The following is a 21,684-nucleotide window of genomic DNA, read 5'->3' on the forward strand; positions in this document are numbered from 1 at the left end:
AGGAGAAGACAATCCATGGTGCACCATGGGAGAAGACCCGCGGTGCACCATGGGAGAAAACCACGGTGCATCATTGGGAAAGGACCGGCGGCCATCTTTAAAAGAAAGATAAGATGCTGCGCGAACGGGGATGCAGGTAAGTGATTTAAAAAAAAAAAAGACGAACGGAATTGATTTTAACAGGGCAGAATGCGAGGGTAAGTTAAAAAAAAAAAATTTGGAATTCGCCGCGGGACAACCCCTTTAAGGGGAACGCTGGGCAGGCTAGCGGTGAGCAAGCAGGGGACAGAGAACTCTGATCATAAGGCAGAACAGCTCCTGGTTTGTCTCATATGTAGACATATTTACTTCAATTACCCTCTCCTTATCCATACCCCCCCTCCCCCCTCTCCTCCCACTGAAACACCAGGAGTAGGTGAAGGCCAATATGAGTCAAGACTGTTCTGAAACTATCTCCTGATAAAGAGGACAAGATGCTACTGTTCCAGCCCCCAAAAAACAAAGAATGTAGGAACAAAGTACAGAAACGAAAAGTTGTTGGCAGGAATATACTGTATGAATTATTATCATTGACGTTTGTAAGAAAGATGTTATTTTTTATATCAATATGTAAACTGATGCAATTTGTTATTATCATGCAAAGTATTCCATTAATTGATCAAAAAGTAAATAAAAAAAAAATGGCTGAAATGCACTAAAATAGAGCAGACAGCGTTCGAATATTGCGGAGTTGGAAAACGCTGCACTTGAATGCCCGTTTGAGAAGCCTTATTGAAATCCATGGAGGCATTTTATAGCGTTTAGCGTGGCATTTGAAAGCCAAATGCTGTAAAAAATGTCTGTGTTAGAGTGGCCTAACAAATAGAGATGAGCGAGCGTACTCGCTAAGGCAAATTACTCGAGCGAGTATCACCATTTCTCTCTCACTCTCACTTAATCCCGCAACTCACCGCTCACCCCGCCGGCCCCAGAATCTTTTCGGGCGAGCAGGCATGTACCCGAAAATAGCGATACTCGCTCAAGTAATTTGCCTTAAAGAGTACGCTCGCTCATCTCTACTAACAAACCCTCAGCTGTGAGAAGTGTTAGGTGTGTACAGGCTTTGTAAGCCTCAGGATATAGAAAGTAATGTTTCCATTCACTGACAGCAAGCAGACAGCTTGAAACTGTGTAGAATTAAATTTCTCTTTCAGAAATTTGCAGAACTTTTTGTTACTCAACGATTAACCAGCATTTATATAAAAAAGGAGGACCCTATAAGTGACGGCTTTGCAATGTAAACGGTTGGATTGGAAGTTATCAAGATTGGGTCGAAAATTGTCATTCAGAACTAGAAAGGCATAAAAATCCCTGATATGGAGAACACGCTGCGACCTCCCGGGCGCCATCCTGGTTAATGCGGCAGAGTGCCATCATGAATGCTGTCACATCTGGACCGCCACCCCTCCTTCTTCAATATCAGCTCCAAAGCTTCTCCGACATCTCGCACAATATGTGACGCCTCCACCAGACTGGGGTCGAATTGAAAGTCCCTATGTCCATGGAAAACAGCCTGCGTGACGCTCGCATTCGGGTCGCTGGGTGCCGTGCACTGATTACTGTACACCCCGGTGCACACCAGGATTGACTGACAGCTGTGGGGCCGCGGAGATTCTCCTCTTTCTCTATGCAGGCAACGGTTATAAAGGTTGGCGCCGTATATATCAGCCATCGGATTATCCCTGGAGTGGGATAAAAGGGCAGCATGAAAACACATCTCCCACAAAACAACTCACCATATTATCACAAGCTTTTCTCTTCAGACTCACCCAATGGCATACAGTGTCCGCACAGGATTGCTCCACCCTTGCTCCCTCGCTTGGCTGAGAATTAGGTGTTCGGCAAAGTTGTAGGTCACAGGGCTGGGTTTCCCGATCAGCGCCTCGTACCTCAGTTGTCGTCCGGTGATTTTATGGTATAGTGTTTCCAAGCAGAGTAGAAATGCGCCATGACCAAACCTGCCCCAAAAATTAAAATAAATAAATCTTCAGGCCTTCAAAGAACAGCACCTCTAGTGGCAGAACAGCAAACAGACCGCTATGAAATGTGTGGCAAAGTTTATAATAAAATGTGAAGCCCGGCTCACATGGCCATATGCGGAATCCGCTTGCAGAGGCCCGCAGCAGATTCCAGCTGTGAGCGTGGCCATGACCCTGTGTAGGCTCTATGTCGCGGATTCCACGGTAAAATAGAACATGCTGTGTTTTATTTTCCACAGGCAGATTACAGAATTCTGACCCACTGTTAGTGGAACTGTGCAATTCAATGTATTTGATTGACGTTGGCATTACTGCGGATCAATCGCTCGCAGAATCCGCAATTACTATCCACGTGTGAGATCGGCCTAACTGTCATTTATTTTTTAATGTACAGTATAGGCGATTCTAAGCATTTTTGTAACAGGTTTTGTTAGCCTATTCTGGACATTTTTACCTCTTCTGTTATGCAGCTAGAAGTCGTTGCTAGGGAAATCTGTATTCACCTAACTGCATAGCAGAAGGCAGCGCTCCAGCTGTGCCGACACTGTTCTCTGTAGTGCAGACACAACTGTCCCCTATAAAACTTTATTAATAAAGCTTGCTTTCTATATTTTATGGAGTACTACACATAAAAATACAGATGATAGTTACACTTTAATTCCCACAGATCACAAAAAAACCAACAAAATTACTGAAAACTAAGGAGCACTATCCTTTGTGACTGACCTGGGCATCTGCGCCTCAGCCATCCAGAGCAGATCCATATTACAGGCTAATACTGGGAGGTGTGGATACAATGACTTGGTCTTCCACTCAGTCGGTTGCCCTGCGCTCAGCAATACATCCAGGATCAGCTGCAGGCTCGTCTCCCAACGGACCGGCTCCCCCAACAAGACAACAGCTGCAAGCAGACCACATGATGAACACAGTAAGTTATATCAATAAGCTACACACTCGGGAAAAAGTTGACTTAGACCAAAGGTTTATAAAGTGCACTGGAGTAAAGTGGGCCAAATTGATTAAGTCCGTGCCCAAGAATGTGAAGTCTACGCCAGCTACGCTAGTGAAGATTTGACTGCAATTTACACCAGTTTCTGTCCTAAATTACAGTAAAACTCTCAGGCTGCTCAAGTCTTGTCCCCAGTTTTTTTTTTTGCTTAGCTCTTCCCACTTTTAGAAAAGTGGTAAGCAGGGAGCCAAAAGGTCAAACATCTGCAACTTTTCTATGCCTGAAAAATTAGTCATAAGTAGAGATGAGCGAACGTGTTCGTCCGAGCTTGATATTCGTGCGAATATTAGGGTGTTCGGGATGTTCGTTATTCGTAACGAACACCATGCGGTGTTCTGGTTACTTTCACTTCCTTCCCTGAGACGTTTGCGCGCTTTTCTGGCCAATTGAAAGACAGGGAAGGCATTACAACTTCCCCCTGCGTCGTTCAAGCCCTATACCACCCCCCTGCTGTGAGTGGCTGGGGAGATCAGGTGTCCGCCTAATATAAAAGTCGGCCCCTCCCGCGGCTCGCCTCAGATGCCTGGTGAGTTAGATGAGGGACAGTGCTGTTTGTACCGGAGCTGCTGTAGGGAAAGAATTGGTAGTTAGTGTAGGCTTCAAGACCCCCAAAGGTCCTTATTAGGGCCACTGATAGCTGTGTGTTGGCTGCTGTTAGCAGTGGCAATTATTTTTTTTTCTCAAAATCGCCTCTGCAGAGCGTTGCACCCGGCATTAGGGACAGAAGTGTTGGATAGGCAGGGAGAGTGTTAGGAGTGAGTGTAGCCTTCAAGAACCTCAACGGTCCTTTCTAGGGCCATATTTAACCGTGTGCAGTACTGTGCTGGCTGCTGTTAGCTGTGCTGCATATTTTTTTTCTTCTCAAAATCGCCTCTGCAGAGCATTGCACCCTCCATTGATACTGCAGGGAAAGAATTGTATAGGCAGGGCCACAACACAGTTATTATTCATTGAATATACGCAGTGCGGCCTTTTGCTTGTAAAACAACTGAAAAAAATTGTATTTGTCCAGCCTCTGTCCGTCCTAAGGGCTGTGGACACGTGTGAGCTGCGTGAACAACGTTGAAAAATCAGACGCACCCAGCTACGCTTTACTGCTGGCTTCACCATTTGCTTTCCTTAATTGGGAAAAAAATACCTGCTCTGCCAGAGTTATAATAACTCTGCTACCCTCACGTTCTGTGACACATTAGCAGGGACACAGCACAGTTATTAAACTTCTCATGTTCATTGAATATACGCAGTGCTGCCTTTTGGTGGAAAAAAACTGAAAACAAATCTATTTGTCCAGCCTCTGTCCGTCCTAAGGGCTGTGGACACGTGTGAGCTGCGTGAACAACGTTGAAAAATCAGACGCACCCAGCTACGCTTTACTGCTGGCTTCGCCATTTGCTTTCCTTAATTGGGAAAAAAATACCTGCTCTGCCAGAGTTATAATAACTCTGCTACCCTCACGTTCTGTGACACATTAGCAGGGACACAGCACAGTTATTAAACTTAGATTATTCATTCACTAGAGGCAGTGGGGCCTTTCGTTTTCCAAAAAGGGAAAAAATTATATTTGGCCTGCAGTCTTGCGCCAATTTATTTCCTGCCTGTGAAATCAAATCACTGGTAATACAGCATGCTGAGGGGTAGGGGTAGGCCTAGAGGACGTGGACGCGGCTGAGGACGCGGAGGGCCAAGTCAGGGTGTGGGCACAGGCCGAGCTCCTGATCCCGGTGTGTCGCAGCCGACTGCTGCGCGATTAGGAGAGAGGCACGTTTCTGGCGTCCCCACATTCATCGCCCAATTAATGGGTCCACGCGGGAGACGGTTATTAGAAAATGAGCAGTGTGAGCAGGTCCTGTCCTGGATGGCAGAAAGTGCTTCGAGCAACCTATCGTCAACACGCAGTTCTGCGCCGTCCACTGCTGCAAATCCGAATCCTCTGTCTGCTGCTCCTCCTTCCTCCCAGCCTCCTCACTCCACTACAATGACACCTGCTCAGGAGCGGGAACACTCCCAGGAACTGTTCTCGGGCCCCTGCTCAGATTGGGCAGCAGCGGTTCCTCTCCCACCAGAGGAGTTTATAGTCACTGATGCCCAACCATTCGAAAGTTCCCGGGGTCCGGGGGATGAGGCTGGGGACTTCCGCCAACTGTCTCAACAACTTTCTGTGGGTGAGGAGGACGATGACGATCAGACACAGTTGTCTTGCAGTGAGGTAGTAGTAAGGGCAGTAAGTCCGAGGGAGCAGCGCACAGAGGATTCGGAGGAAGAGCAGCAGGACGATGAGGTGACTGACCCCACCTGGTGTGCAACGCTTACTCAGGAGGACAGGTCTTCAGAGGGGGAGTCAAGGGCATCAGCAGGGCAGGTTGCAAGAGGCAGTGCGGTGGCCAGGGGTAGAGGCAGGGCCAGACCGAATAATCCACCAAGTGTTTCCCAAAGCGCCCCCTCGCGCCATGCCACCCTGCAGAGGCCGAGGTGCTCTAAGGTCTGGCAGTTTTTCACAGAGACGCCTGACGACCGACGAACAGTGGTGTGCAACCTTTGTTGCGCAAAGCTCAGCCGGGGAGCCAACACCAACAGCCTCACCACCACCACCATGCGCAGACATATGATGGCCAAGCACCCCACAAGGTGGGACGAAGGCCGTTCAGCGCCTCCGGTTTGCACCCCTGCCTCTCCCCCTGTGCCCCAACCTGCCACTGAGATGCAACCCCCCTCTCAGGACACAGGCACTACCGCCTCATGGCCTGCACCCACACCCTCATCTCCGCTGTCCTCGGCCCCATCCAGCAGTGTAGTTCAGCGCACCGTCCAGCCGTCGCTTGCGCAAGTGTTCGAGCGCAAGCGCAAGTACGCCGCCACGCACCCGCACGCTCAAACGTTAACCGTCCGCATAGCAAAATTCATCAGCCTTGAGATGCTGCCGTATAGGGTTGTGGAAACTGAGTCCTTCAAAAGTATCATGGAGGCGGCGGCCCCGCGCTACTCAGTTCCCAGTCGCCACTACTTTTCCCGATGTGCCGTCCCAGCCCTGCACGACCACGTCTCCCGCAACATTGTACGCGCCCTCACCAACGCGGTTACTGCCACGGTCCACTTAACTACGGACACGTGGACAAGCACAGGCGGGCAGGGCCACTACATCTCCCTGACGGCACATTGGGTGAATTTAGTGGAGGCTGGGACAGAGTCAGAGCCTGGGACCGCTCACGTCCTACCCACCCCCAGAATTGCGGGCCCCAGCTCGGTGCTGGTATCTGCGGAGGTGTATGCTTCCTCCACTAAAGCACCCTCCTCCTCCTCCTCTGTCTCGCAATCAAGATGTGTTAGCAGCAGCATGTCGCCAGCAGTCGGTGTCGCGCGGTGTGGCAGCACAGCGGTGGGCAAGCGTCAGCAGGCCGTGCTGAAACTACTCAGCTTAGGCGATAAGAGGCACACGGCCCACGAACTGCTGCAGGGTCTGACACAGCAGACCGACCGCTGGCTTGCGCCGCTGAGCCTCCAACCGGGCATGGTCGTGTGTGACAACGGCCGTAACCTGGTGGCGGCTCTGCAGCTCGGCAGCCTCACGCACGTGCCATGCCTGGCCCACGTCTTTAATTTGGTGGTTCAGCGCTTTCTGAAAAGCTACCCACGCTTGTCAGACCTGCTCGTAAAGGCGCGCCGGCTCTGCGCACATTTCCGCAAGTCCCACACGGACGCTGCCACCCTGCGCACCCTGCAACATCACTTTAAGCTGCCAGTGCACCGACTGCTGTGCGACGTGCCCACACGGTGGAACTCTACGCTCCACATGTTGGCCAGGCTCTATGAACAACGTAGAGCTATAGTCGAATACCAACTCCAACATGGGCGGCGCAGTGGGAGTCAGCCTCCTCAATTCCTTTCAGAAGAGTGGGCCTGGTTGGCAGACATCTGCCATGTCCTTGGTAATTTTGAGGAGTCTACCCAGGTGGTGAGCAGCGATGCTACAATCATTAGCGTCACCATTCCTCTGCTATGCATCTTGAGAAATGCCCTGCAAACCATAAAGGCAGCTGCTTTGTGCTCGGAAACGGGGGCGGGGGAAGACAGTATGCCGCTGGATAGTCAGGGCACCCTCCTGTCTATTTCTCAGCGCGTACAGGAGGAGGAGGAGGAGCATGAGGAGGATGAGGAGGAGGGGGAAGAGACAGCTTGGCCCGCTGCTGACGGTACACCGGCTGATTGCCTGTCATCCTTTCAGCGTGTATGGCCTGAGGAGGAGGAGGAGGAGGAGGAGGATCCTGAAAGTGATCTTCCTAGTGAAGACAGCCATGTGTTGCGTACTGGTACCCTGGCACACATGGCTGACTTCATGTTAGGATGCCTTTCTCGTGACCCTCGCGTTGCACGCATTCTGGCCACAACGGATTACTGGGTGTACACACTGCTCGACCCACGCTATAAGGAGAACCTGCCCACTCTCATTCCCGAAGAGGAAAGGGGTTCGAGAGTGTTGCTATACCACAGGACCCTTGCGGACAAGCTGATGGTAAAATTCCCATCCGACAGCGCTAGTGGCAGAAGGCGCAGTACCGAGGGCAAGGTAGCAGGGGAGGTGCGGAGATCGAGCAGCATGTACATCCCAGGCAGTGCAACAGTCTTTAAGGGCCTGGCCAGCTTTATGGCTCCCCACCAAGACTGTGTCACCGCTCCCCAGTCAAGGCTGAGTCGGCGGGAGCACTGTAAAAGGATGGTGAGGGAGTACGTAGCCGATCGCACGACCATCCTCGGTGATGCCTCTGCCCCCTACAACTACTGGGTGTCGAAGCTGGACACGTGGCCTGAACTAGCGCTGTATGCCCTGGAGGTGCTTGCTTGTCCTGCGGCTAGCGTCTTGTCGGAGAGGGTGTTTAGTGCGGCTGGGGGAATCATCACAGATAAGCGTAGCCGCTTGTCAACCGACAGTGCCGACAGGCTAACACTCATCAAGATGAACAAAGGCTGGATTTCCCCAGACTTCTGTTCTCCACCAGCGGACAGCAGCGATACGTAAGCAATACGTAGGCTGCACCCACGGATGGAAGCTACGTTCTCTCTCACCATCCAAAACGGGGACATTTCTGCTTCATCAATCTGTGTCTAATATTCCTCCTCCTCCTCCTCCTGCTACTCCTCCTGAAACCTCACGTAATCACGCTGAACGGGCAATTTTTCTTAGGGCCACAAGGCTCACTCAAATAATTTTTCTAAACAATTTTTAAAAGTTTCAATGCTCTTAAAAGCGTTGGAACTGTAACTTGAACCAATTTTTCGTTACACTGGGCTGCCTCCAGGCCTAGTTACCACTTAAGCCACATTAACCAAAGCAATTAATGGGTTTCACCTGCCCTCTTGGCTGGCCATGGCCAATTTTTGGGATGTACATTAGTACTGTTGATACAGCAATTTTTGTGGGCCCTCGCCTACAGTGTAATCAAATAAATTTTTAGCCCACCTGCATTAAGCACGACATTACTACCTCAGCTGTGTTGGGCAATGCAATGGGATATTTCTATGTACCGCCGGTGGGTTCCAGGGAGCCACCCATGCTGTAGGTGCACACGGAGTGTAACCTACATGTGTCCACTTCTAAAGAACCCCAGTCAGACTGGGGCATGCAGTGTGGGCCGAAGCCCACCTGTATTACGCACGACATTACTACCTCAGCTGTGTTGGGCAATGCAATGGGATATTTTTGTGTACCGCCGGTGGGTTCCAGGGAGCCACCCATGCTGTAGGTGCACACGGAGTGTAACCTACATGTGTCCACTTGTAAAGAACCCCAGTCTGACTGGGGCATGCAGTGTGGGCCGAAGCCCACCTGTATTACGCACGACATTACTACCTCAGCTGTGTTGGGCAATGCAATGGGATATTTCTATGTACCGCCGGTGGCTTCCTGGTACCCACCCAGGCAGTGGGTCCACAGGGAGTGTAACCTACATGTGTCCACTTCTAAAGAACCCCAGTCAGACTGGGGCATGCAGTGTGGGCCGAAGCCCACCTGTATTACGCACGACATTACTACCTCAGCTGTGTTGGGCAATGCAATGGGATATTTTTGTGTACCGCCGGTGGGTTCCAGGGAGCCACCCATGCTGTAGGTGCACACGGAGTGTAACCTACATGTGTCCACTTGTAAAGAACCCCAGTCTGACTGGGGCATGCAGTGTGGGCCGAAGCCCACCTGTATTACGCACGACATTACTACCTCAGCTGTGTTGGGCAATGCAATGGGATATTTCTATGTACCGCCGGTGGCTTCCCGGCACCCACCCAGGCAGTGGGTCCACAGGGAGTGTAACCTACATGTGTCCACTTGTAAAGAACCCCAGTCTGACTGGGGCATGCAGTGTGGGCCGAAGCCCACCTGTATTACGCACGACATTACTACCTCAGCTGTGTTGGGCAATGCAATGGGATATTTCTATGTACCGCCGGTGGCTTCCTGGCACCCACCCAGGCAGTGGGTCCACAGGGAGTGTAACCTACATGTGTCCACTTCTAAAGAACCCCAGTCAGACTGGGGCATGCAGTGTGGGCCGAAGCCCACCTGTATTACGCACGACATTACTACCTCAGCTGTGTTGGGCAATGCAATGGGATATTTTTGTGTACCGCCGGTGGGTTCCAGGGAGCCACCCATGCTGTCGGTCGACAGGGACTTCACAATAGGGAGTTGTACCTGCCTGTGTCTATGAATTAAAAAGCCCGGTCTAACTGGGGCATGCAGACACCTTGACAGAATGAATAGTGTGTGGCACATAGGTTCCCCATTGCTATGCCCACGTGTGCAGCTCCTGATGGCGGTGGCACAGGATTCTATTTCTCATTGCTTCTGTACAGCATTGTGGGCTATCGCCCCGCCCCTTTTAAAGAGGGTCGCTGCCTAGCCGTGTCAACCCTCTGCAGTGTGTGCCTGCGGTTCCTCCTCATGGCAGACGCACTTATAAATAGACATGAGGGTGGTGTGGCATGAGGGCAGCTGAAGGCTGCGCAGGGACACTTTGGTGTGCGCTGTGGTGGTGGTGGTGGGGGGGGGGGTTGGGCAGCATGTAACCCAGGAGAAGTGGCAGTGGAGTGTCATGCAGGCAGTGATTGTGCTTTGTTGGAGGTAGCGTGGTGCTTAGCTAAGGTATGCATTGCTAATGAGGGCTTTTCAGAAGTAAAAGTTGTTAGGAGGGGGGGGGGCCCACTCTTGCCGCTATTGTGGCTTAATAGTGGGACCTGTGAACTTGAGATGCAGCCCAACATGTAGCCCCTCGCCTGCCCTATCCGTTGCTGTGTCGTTCCCATCACTTTCTTGAATTGCCCAGATTTTCACACATGAAAACCTTAGCGAGCATCGGCGAAATACAAAAATGTTCTGGTCGCCCATTGACTTCAATGGGGTTCGTTGTTCGAAACGAACCCTCGAACATCGCGGGAAGTTCGTTCCGAATAACGAACACCCGAACATTTTGGTGTTCGCTCATCTCTAGTCATAAGTCAATATGGGTGGAGTCAATGTAATGAACTGCGCAAAATTTATTAAGAAGTGCAGAAGAGCCTGTCTGGCCGGTCCGTGCACCAGATTGTAAAATCTATGACCGCCATGAGCTAGATAATTGATGTCAGCTTCTGGTATAAATTATAGTAAATTTAACAGGCTCTTTTTGGTAAATTTACGTTTTCTTTAGAAAAGTAGTGAGGAGGAGGTTGCAAAAAAGGCCAAAAGAACAAGAAGAACTAGCATGTGGTATCCTTGCGTGCCCGCGGACATGGAGAGGAAAAGACAGTTTCTTAGCTCTCCGGATCTAGTGCGGGTCTCCTCTGAGCCGAACGGATCTTCTTTCTTCAGCACGGCGGATGCGTCTGGGAGCGTTGGGGAAACTCGGCCGGCGCATGCGCAGTGCTTTCTTTTTTCTTTTCGATCGTCCTGCTTTCCCGCAGATCCGCAGCACATTCACAGTGACAGCTGCAGGTGTGCCGCGGCAGAGGCGGCTTCTATTGACTTCAATGGAAGCCGTTCCTGCCAGATCCATAGGAAAATGGAGCATGCTGCGATTTCTTCCCGTGCTTGTAAGCTGCACGTCAGGCAAACAAAAACAAACAAACAAAAAATCACATCCGCATGCTTTTACTTGCTGTGCGGATGTTAATGCATCCCTACGGGCGGCAAGGTGTGGGTCTCCCGCACAGAAAACACGCTCGGATTTTATAATTAAAATCCGCCCGTGGACATTGGGCCTAAACCTTTCTTCTCCAACCTGTGCCGATTGTTACTTAAAATGGTTGTCGGGGACTGCAAAAACTACATCTCCCACAATGCTCCACTGCCAGTTACTGACGACAGTGCATAAAGAACTGTGCCATCATTACAGAATGTGACTGTGTCTGACCACTAAAACAGCAGAGCATAACCATTGCATACCAATGCAGAACCAAGGGACCGCAGGAAAAGCAATATCTCTGCAGATTTGTAAAACTAGTTCTAACATTATATTGGAAAATTCCAAGTTATCGCCTTATGAAGCAAATAACTTCCACTTTGAATGACCGGAATCCCCCTTTAGTTGTTTGTCTCCTACTATATTTTCTACACTTCACTCCATGACACTCTTTACTTAGACCGACATATAAAACACCAACCTAAGTAAACTTATCTCTCTGTATTTCAATTCTTTGCAAGTTTCAAGATCTCTGCTTGCTGTCATGTCGAATAAAAAATCTTCTTTACATTAAGAGCTTGAAAAGGAATCCTGATCATATCCAAACAAGACAAAGCTCCGATTCACTAACAAACCACACAGCTTTGTCAGCAGGAGGTCAAGATGGGTATTCAGCCTCTGGATGCAAATACAACCATTTCCATTCACTGACAGCAAGCAGGGATCAATTGAAACAAAGTTTATTAGCGAGATGCTGAACTTTTCGTTATACGATGCTAAAGCTTTATTTATATGCTGCAGATTAACAGTATGGACATGGAAAATGCATAACAACAGACGTAATTCTTGGCTTTTGCAAATACGGAAGATTTGTGGATTAGATGTTCATTCTCACCTTCTAAAGCTGGAAGCTTCACACTGACTGTGACCTGGAGAGAACAGAAATATTAATCATTCTGTGGCTTTATAGTAGGAACACATCAACATCATCTGTACAGATATTTACTAGTGATTGTGCTCCTAAAAAAAAACAAAAAACAATTTGTGGCTGCCGCAAAATCTACACCATCAACTCGACCAGCAAAGCTGCTGTGTATTTTTTATTGATCAGATTAGAGGCTGATAAAAAATAATTCCCTGCACTGAGCAGCTCTGGCGAGGCGGCAGGCAGACCAACCTGCAAATTCACTTAACTGAGTTTTCGTTCCAGCGCCATTGCTGTACTCATAAATGACCCTGGACTTCTCCACCGTGGGGGTCACTATTACTACTGGGGCCACCGTGGGGGGCACTGTTACTACTGGAGCCCCCGTGGGGGTCACGGTTACTACTGGAGCCCCCGTGGGGGTCATGGTTACTACTGGAGCCCCCGTAACATGGGGTCACGGTTATTACTGGAGCCCCCGTAACATGGGGTCATGGTTACTACTGGAGCCCCCGTGGGGGTCACGGTTACTACTGGAGCCACCGTGGGGGGGGGGGGGGTCACGGTTACTACTGGAGCCACCGTGGGGGATCACGGTTACTACAAGGACAATCGTCAGGGTCACTATTACTACTGGTGCCACCGTGAAGGTCACTATTACTACTGGGACCACCATGAAGGTCACTATTACTACTAGAGTCACTGTGGGGGGTCACTATTACTACTACTAGAGTCACCGTGGGGAGGGGTCACTATTAGTACTAGAGCCACCATGGGGATCACTATTACTACTACGACAATAGACTGGGTCACTTTAACTACTGGGACCACCGTGGGGGTCACTATTGCTAATAGAGACACCGTGGGGATCACTGTTACTACTAGAGCCACTGTAGGGGTCACTATAACTACTGGAGCCACTGTAGGGGGTCACTATTACTAGTAGGACAACCGTGGGGAGTCACTATTACTACTGCGGCCACCGTGAAGGTCACTATTATTACTGGGGTCACTGTGCGGGTCACTATTACTACTGAAGACACCTTGGGGGTCACTGTTACTACTGAAGCCATCGTGGGGGTCACTGTTACTACTAGAGTCACCGGGGGGGGGGGGGGAGTCACTATTACTACTCGAGCCACCATGCGGGTCACTATTACTACTGGGACCACTGTGAGGGTCACTTTTACTACTAGAGCCACCGTGGGAATCACTATTACTACTAGAGCCACCGTGGGGATCACTATTACTACTAGAGCCACCGTGGGGGGGGGGGGGGGGTGTCATTATTACTACTGAAGCCACTAGAATAACGTAGCTAAAAACATTGGGATAAGCCACACCCCTTTTACATTGGCTGTTTTTTTTTTCTTTTGTGATGAAGGTGGCAACCCTAGTGTCAGTGCACTCTAGGAGTTGTAGTGTTACAGCAGCGGACATTGGAGATCACCATCACAGACTTTTGTGTGATTTATGTCAACGCTTCTCTCACACACAGGAATCACTGCTGAAACCTTGTACTTACGGCGCTCCTCGGCCTCCGCCGCTCATCCACCATGTCCAGCAGCGGGTACGCCTGCCTCACATCTTCAATTGTCACTACATTCCTAAAGCCCAAGCTGCAATCTGTCAAGGAGTCTGCACAGAAAGACTTTATAGGGACACAACTCTATCTATGAGGGGTTGGGGGGTGGCTCTCCTTGGGGCATCTGATGTAATGGCAACACCTACGTCAGATTGGACCCTGTAATGGGACGTGTTCCCTTTAAGAATAAATCATACCCTTTCCAAAATCAGAAATAAGGATACTCCTTAGCAATTTCATCCACTGCACCCTGACCAGATACAAGGACGCATTTATCGTGGAACTGAGGAAACATCCGCAGCGGACTGTGCGCTAGGATCACCTGATTGGCGAAGACCTGTGGGAATAAGATACAGGGCAGCTCACTGCAAAATGCTGTACATAAAAGCTGTAAAACTTTTGGCGCTTGGTGGTGACACGGTAAAACCTCATATAAGGAAATACTCACTTTATCGCTGCCATCAGGCGAGCAAAGGTACCGTGGAGCTGCAGCCTTTGTGTAATCGTGGCCACATATGAGAAATTGGACATTTTGTGGGACCAATGCAAAAACACTTGTTCATGATGGACGATGGCAGAACACAGTTTGCCAAAGACTTGATCCTGCACACTGCACCCTGCACTGCAACCGCAGCAACTCACAGCACACTTCTGGATTTTCAAATTAAACTCAAAAGTCCATAATATGCGCGTCAAGGTATGGGGGTCAGAGCCTTTCGGAGATAGTCGAGTGTTTGTACTCGGCCATTTCTGTCCTATTAAAATGAATTGCGCAGCTTATGCGCGACCGCTGCTCCATTCAATATCCTTATGACTGCAGTGCAGGGTGCAGTGCAATATACGTAGAAGAACGATGGCAGCATAAAAGGCGTAGTAATTTTCCTATATTTTTTATTCCTCCATCAAGACTGCAACGTTTCGACCCTCTTGGGGTCTTTGTCAAGCATAAAATAACTGCACAACATCAGCAATTATATCATGTGCCCATTAAACCACCACCAATCACCACTGCAGAAGTACAGGTGTAATACTACATTTATTACCTTGCAGCTCAACCTCTTTCACTGGTATTTTTCCATCCTTGACAAGCAGACCTCACTGCCCCTGGCTCTCTCCATGGCTGATTTAGTACTGAGTTGCTAGCATTTCTCATTCCATATTGCACATGCGTCAGATGTCCAGAGCTTAGCTGGGACTTCCTCTCTGACGTCAGTGTACCGGGGCTTACCCCTTCTCTGTAATTACGGCCCCTTCATGGTATCTACGCGTTAGCGTATGTTGGCGCTAACGCGTATATGAGATACTTAGAGGAAGAGCTGTTGCGTACATCAGAACTGTGGCCACTTGTCAAAAGATGGTACAGATTTATTGATGATATTTTTCTGATTTGGACAGGAGATGAAGAACAACTACATGAATAATCTCCTTCGGTATGAAAGTAATCATCCGAGAAGGAACCTGGAATCCTTACCCTGGAGCCAGTGCCTTAGAGTACGTAAGATAGCTGATGACGAGTTCGTTGATGAACGTTTACAACAAATGGCAAAAAATTTCTTGGATAGGGGGTACCCCAAACCCCTTATTACCAAGACAGTTGATGAGATAAGAACATTGCCAAGATCCGAGATACGCAAAACAAGGACGCGTTGCCAGAATGAGAGGATCCCTTTGGTTTTGACATTCAGCCCTGAAAGTAATGACATTAGAAAAATTATCAAAAAACACTGGCTGATTATACAAAGAGGCTGTGAGATCAAGGAATTTTCATCTCCTCCTATGATAGCTTATCACAGAAGTCGGAACTTAACCCCTTAACGACCAGCCCATAGTGTTTTTACGTCCTGCCCAAGTCGGCTTTATTCTCTGAGGACGTAAAAACATGTGTCCTGCAGAGAATAAAGCCCCGTGGGCACTGGACGTGACAGCTCCATGCTGTCGGTGCCCGCAGGTAGCCGACAGCATGAAGCTGTCATCCCGGGCTGCAGGGACCACCCCCCCCCCCCGGCAATGCGATCGGCACTATCCAATCGATAGCGCCGATCGCATAAAAGTTTAAAAAAGTTTGAAAAAAGTTAAAGATTCAGCTGCCCTGATGGATCGGATCCATCAGGGCAGCTGAAATTACTCACCCCCATCCGCCGCACTGCTCCCCGCTCTCCTGGTCCTCTGGGCCCCGAAGCCGGCCTTCTGCGCATGCGCGCCAGGCGGCATTACGTCAGCCGCATGCGCAGAAGGCCTGGCGGCCCGGGAAATCTAAAATCTCCTGGCTCCCGGCTCCTGTAGGTAGCCGGGAGGCAGGAGATGTTAGCGGGGACCGCGGTGAGCAGTCCCCGGCACCGCGGTGAGCAGTCCCCGGTAACGCGATCGCCGTTATCCAATGGATAACGGCGATCACGAAAATGTTACGAAAAGTGTAAAAAAATAAAAGTTTCACCTCCCCTCATGGATCACCTCCCCGATGTGGCGCGCATGCGCAGAAGGCCGGCGAGCCCGGCAAATTCAAAATCTCCCTGCACCCGGCTGTCACAGATAGCCGAGTGCAGGGAGATATGACTGGGGACCGCTGTATGAGGTTTTCAGTCATATGATCACCGTTATCCATTGGATAACGGTGTAACGGTGATCATATAAAGTTAAAAAGTAAAAAAAAAAAAAGTTAAAAGTAAAAAAAAAAAGTTTAAAAAGTTAAAGTTTCATCTCCCCTTACGGATCGTATCCGTAAGGGGGGATGTAATTACATACTCAAGGTCCCGGATGTGTTCCCTGGTGGGATGTTGATCCGTGGACCTAACCCTGGCGGACGCATGCGCAAAAGTGAAAGATTGCCCAAGAAATTTAAAATCTCCCTGCTGCTGGCTACCAAAGGTAGCCAAGAGCCTGGAGATGTCACGGGGAGCCGTGGTATGCGGTTACTGGTCACGTGATCGCCGTTACCCAATGCATAATGGCGATCACGTAAAAGTTCTTTAAAAAGTGGAAGTTTCATCTCCCGTCACCGATGCGATCGGTGAGAGGAGATGAAACATCTTCTCGGAGGCTTCCGCATTTGAATCCAGATGCGATTATCCTCCATGGATCCTGCCGGCTACTGGGTATGCACCCGCCAGCAAAATGGCAGACACATTCACAGGAGCCGGGGAGCCCAGAAAATTTTAAATCTCCTTGCTCCCAGTGACCAACAGTCGCTGAGTGCTTGGAGCAGTGACCGGAGGCCTCGTTGAGTGGTCCCCGGTCACGTGATAAATTAGCGATATAACATTAGGCCGGTCACGCATGACCGGAGAGGAATTACGGGTTCTGCATGCGCTTGATCAGCGGTAATCCACGGATCAATCACATGCATTGGATTACACAATTCCCCCCAATTAGCGGGTCGGAATTACGTAATCCACTCGCAGAAACAGAACACAGCATGCTATATTTTACCGCGGATATCAGCGACCTAGATCCCATTGTGCTCTATGACTGCGGATATACTCGCAGCCCATATGCAAATACATTGTGTACGGGCTGCAGGTTCCCAAGTCATCTCTAAGCGACGGCGCGGGAAATATAAACAAAAAACTGTGTAATGCGCATGACTGCCTGTGTGAGTAGGCAGTTATGCGCAGTACATTACGTGGCTGTACGCAGGGTCACAGCCGGGCTCACAGCTGGGATCCGCTGTGGGCCTCCGCAAGCGTATTCTGCATACGGCCGTGAGAGCCCGGTGTTATTCAGATCGCTACCTGTAATCCGTAATTTACAAGAAGCCCCGGGAACGCTCGCCTTCATGCAGTTCCAGGAGCAGCTTGTTAAGCGCCTTCTGTGTGAGACCGCTGCACCACAGCAAGATTACAAAGCCTCACAGCGCCACTTTTTACACCCCATCCCTGCCGCTGAGGTCACGAAATACCCCCAACCAGCCTCCATAATTACCCCTGTCTTCGGACATAAAACGCAGTTTATATTATTACTTTTATCTAATATTTAGGGAATGCCAAAAAATGGCGATGGCGGGGGGGGGGTTATTTTTAGGAAGTCAATTTTTTTTCCGTATAAGTGAGCAATGGGGCCTGGAATTTATTCAGTTGTACCCTGAAATCCAGCGGGCATTCCCTCCATTATGGGCCTAGCCATGTGTCCTGTAATTAGATTAGGGCCACAATGGGTATGTTTCTGAACACGGGACAAATGGGGGTATCCATTTTGGGGTGAACGTCTTAATTCCTATGTACACTGTACAAAAAAAACCTGTTTTTAAATTGACAAAATTGCCCCAAAAAATGAAAATCGTAATTTTTTCCTTCTGCTTTGCTTTGATTCATTCAAATACTGTGGGGTCAAAATACGCAGTATACCCCTACATGAATTTGTTAAGGGGTCTAGTTTTCAAAATGGGGTGATTTGTGGGGGTTCTCTATCGTTTTGGCCGCTCAATGGCTCTACAAGTGGGCAATGGGGCCTGGAATTTATTCAGTTGTACCCTGAAATCCAATGGGTGCTCCTTCCATTATAGGCCAGTTATGTTTCCTTTAAGTAGATTAGGGCCACAATGGGTATGCTTCTGAACACGGGACAAACGGGGGTATCCATTTTGGGGTGAACATCTTCATTGCTATGTACAATGTACAAAAAAAGCTGTTTTTAAATTGACACAATTGCCAAAAAAATGAAAAACATAATTTTTTTCCTTCGGCTTGGCTTAGATTCATTCAAAAACTGTGAAGTCAAAAAAGTCATCGTACCGCTAGATTCATTCGTTAAGGGGTCTACTTTTCAAAATGGGGTCACTTGTGGGGGTTCTCCATCGTTTTGGTCACTCAATGGCTCTACAAGTGTGCAATAGGGCCTAAATCTCCTTCAAGCAAAATTTCTGTTCCGAAAGCCACCGGTTGCTCCTTTCATTTTGAGCCCCATTGTGCATACAGACGTAATACTAGGGCCACAATGGGTATGTTTCTGAGCACGGGACAAACAGGGGTATTTATTCTGGGGTGCAAATCCTCATTTTCATGTGTATTATAGAAAAAAGTCCTGTCTTTAAAATGACATATTTGCAAAAATATATAATTTTTGTTTTTCTCTTCTAAATTGCATTGACTCCTGAAAAAAAACTGTGGGGTTAAAATACTCATGACACCCCTCAGTGAATACGTTAAGGGGTGTAGTTTTTTAAAATGGGATCACTTGTGGGGGTATCTATCATTTTGACTCCTATGAGCCTTCCCAATCTTGGCTTGGTGTAGGAAAACAAAGTGTTCCTCAAAATGCTGAAAAGTAATGTTAAATTTGTACGTCTCCTAAATGGTTAAAAAAAAAAAAACGAAAGTTTTTCCAATGTACGCCCAAAATAAAGTAAACAGATGGAAACATATATCTTAGCAAAAATTTCTATATTATGTTTGCACATATTTTTAGATATTGCAGTTGGAAATGTGAAAAAGATACGGATTACTTACCGGTAGTCCCATTTCCAGGAGTCATCACGACGGCCCATTACGTATGGAGGTTGCCCTCTGACCCAGGTAGGGACAGGAAGAGTTTAAAAGCACCTCCCCGTTCCACCATGCTTTAGTGACTTACAAATTATTACGGTGGACAATGTTTACTAAACCAAATTTTACCTTTATTCGGTCATATTTACATTTGAAAAACATGAATTAAACTAAAAGGGAGGAAACTATGGGCCGTCGTGATGACTCCTGGAAATGGGACTACCGGTAAGTAATCCGTATCTTTCCAGAGCGTCATCCCGACGGCCCCATTACGTATGGAGTATACCAAATTATACGTGGCCCTAGGGCGGGACTACTGCCTGGAGGACTTTTCGTCCATAGTCCAGGTCTTTGTCCGACTGGACGTTAACCCCGTAGTGTCGGGTAAATGTATGTATGCTAGACCAGGTGGCTGCTTTGCAGATCTGCTCGGCAGACGCCTGGCCTTTTTCTGCCCAAGAGGAGGAGAGAGAGCGTGTGGAGTGGGCTCTAATTTTCCCTGGAGGATCGAGACCCCTGGCTTTATATGCCTCTTGGATGGCAGTCTTGATCCACCTCGCGATGGTGCTCTTAGATGCCGTCTTTCCTTTTGCCGACCCCTGAAATTGGATAAAGAGGTTATTATTTTTACGGAAAGAGCGGGTAGCCTCCAGATACGCTAGAACGGCTCTCCTAACGTCTAGGCTATGAAATTCTCGTTCTTTTTCATTGCGGAGATTTTGACAGAAGGAGGGCAGAGTGATCGTCTGCTCCCTATGAAAATTTAACACTACCTTCGGTAGGAAGGCTGGATCCAATTTGAAGGTAATCCTGTCATCTTGTATTACCATGTATGGTTCAATACAGTATAACGATTGTAATTCCCCTATTCTCCGAGCCGAAGTTATGGCAACTAAAAGGGTAACTTTTAGCGTGAGTAGTCTCAAGGAGAGTTGGGAGAGGGGTTCAAAGGGGGGTTGGCAAAAACTATTTAGGACTATATTTAGGTCCCAGGTAGGGAAAGTTTCTCTGACAAAGGGTCGAAGTCTTTCTGCCCCTTTGAGAAACCTACGCACCCAGCGGTGTTCTGCCAAAGGGAAGACTAGGTAGGACCCTAGTGCTGCTGTATGAACTTTAAGGGTTCTAGGGCTAAGGCCTTTCTCTAAGCCTGCCTGTAAAAATTCCAGGATTACAGGTATGTCAATCCCTGGGATTTTCCCTGGCTCTATTTTACAGAAATCTGTGAATTTCCTCCATATCCTATCATAGATGGCTGTCGTGATAGGCTTACGGCTTTTTGTCACGGTAGTAATTATATTATGGGAGAGTCCCTTCCCACGCAGTATCATGCTTTCAGCATCCATGCTGCTAGCCTCAATTTCTCGACCCCCGGGTATGTTAGCGGGCCCTGGAGCAGGAGATCTTCCACGGCTGGTAGTAGGAGTGGACCTCGAATAGTCAAGGCTTTTAGCAGGGGATACCAGGGCCTTTTGTCCCACATAGGGGCAACTAGTATGACTGCCACCCGGCTGGTTTGGATTTTCCTGAGGGTGCGGGGGATCAGTGGGAAAGGGGGAAAGGCGTAGGCTAGGTCCATGTCCCAGCTTTGGGACAGGGCATCTACCCCGCACGGATTGTCTCTGGGATTCAACGAGTAAAAGTCCCGTTACTTTGAATTTTTCCTCGTGGCGAACAGGTCTATCTGCGGTTCTCCCCACTGGCAGATTAGTTGGTCGAAGACTCGCTGGTTCAGTCCCCATTCTCCTGGAAGAATGCTCTGTCTGCTCAGGAAGTCGGCGGCGACGTTTGTGGACCCTTTTAGATGGATCGCTGAGAGAGACAGCACGTTGGATTCTGCGCAGCGGAGTATCTTTGTCGCCAGTTGTTGCAGGTGTGGGTGTCGCGTTCCCCCCTGGTGACGAACAAATGACAGAGCTGTCATATTATCTGTTAGAATTTTGATATGCCTTCCTCTTATAAGGGGTTCTGCTACCTGAAGCGCCTCCCAGATTGCCTTTAATTCTCTGAAATTGGATGAGCGCTTAGCTACTTGGGGGTCCCAGATTCCCTGTAGATTTAGGTCGGCTACTTGCGCTCCCCATCCCGTTTTGCTGGCATCTGTTGTGATGGGTACAGTAGGTTCTTGTGACCAGGAGGTACCTTTGCTCAGGTTCCTCTGCGAGGTCCACCAGCATAGGGACTCTCTGACACGGACGGACAGGCTCACCTTCTTATCCAGGGATGTCTGTCGTTTGTCCCAGTTGGCAAGGATAAATCTTTGTAGTTGCCGGGTATGGGCTTGTGCCCACGGGACTATCTGAATGCAGGCTCTCAGAATGCCCAGCACCTTCATTGTTTCTCTAATAGAAACCTTCGTAGCCTGACAGAGGGAGTTTACTCTTTGGATGAGGTCTTCCTTCCTAGATGATGGAAGCCGGGATTCCTGGATGTGGGAGTCTAGCAATACGCCCAGGTATACCTTCTGTGTATCTGGATTCAGGTCGGACTTTTGTTTATTGACTATCCACCCTAAACTGTTTAGGG

The 21,684-nt window shown here is 48.9% G+C and overlaps 1 protein-coding gene across 2 annotated transcripts in view; it reads right to left on the reverse strand.

Annotated features, from left to right (window-relative positions):
• Nucleotides 1-411: 411 nt before the first annotated feature.
• The window catches only part of HDHD5 (haloacid dehalogenase like hydrolase domain containing 5), a 53,244-nt gene continuing 31,971 nt past the window's right edge, over nt 412-21,684 (reverse strand). For both annotated transcript variants that reach the window (XM_066589786.1, XM_066589787.1), the window contains exons 4-9: nt 13,909-14,021; nt 13,625-13,718; nt 12,070-12,103; nt 2,745-2,919; nt 1,809-1,997; nt 412-1,721 (exon numbers count right to left, since the gene is read on the reverse strand). In XM_066589786.1, coding sequence (XP_066445883.1) covers nt 1,394-1,721; nt 1,809-1,997; nt 2,745-2,919; nt 12,070-12,103; nt 13,625-13,718; nt 13,909-14,021 — 933 coding nt within the window. In that variant the 3' untranslated portion in view covers nt 412-1,393. The remainder of the gene's footprint in view (nt 1,722-1,808; nt 1,998-2,744; nt 2,920-12,069; nt 12,104-13,624; nt 13,719-13,908; nt 14,022-21,684) is intronic.

The sequence above is a fragment of the Eleutherodactylus coqui genome, chromosome 2, assembly GCF_035609145.1.
Source record: "Eleutherodactylus coqui strain aEleCoq1 chromosome 2, aEleCoq1.hap1, whole genome shotgun sequence".
Taxonomy (NCBI): domain Eukaryota; kingdom Metazoa; phylum Chordata; class Amphibia; order Anura; family Eleutherodactylidae; genus Eleutherodactylus; species Eleutherodactylus coqui.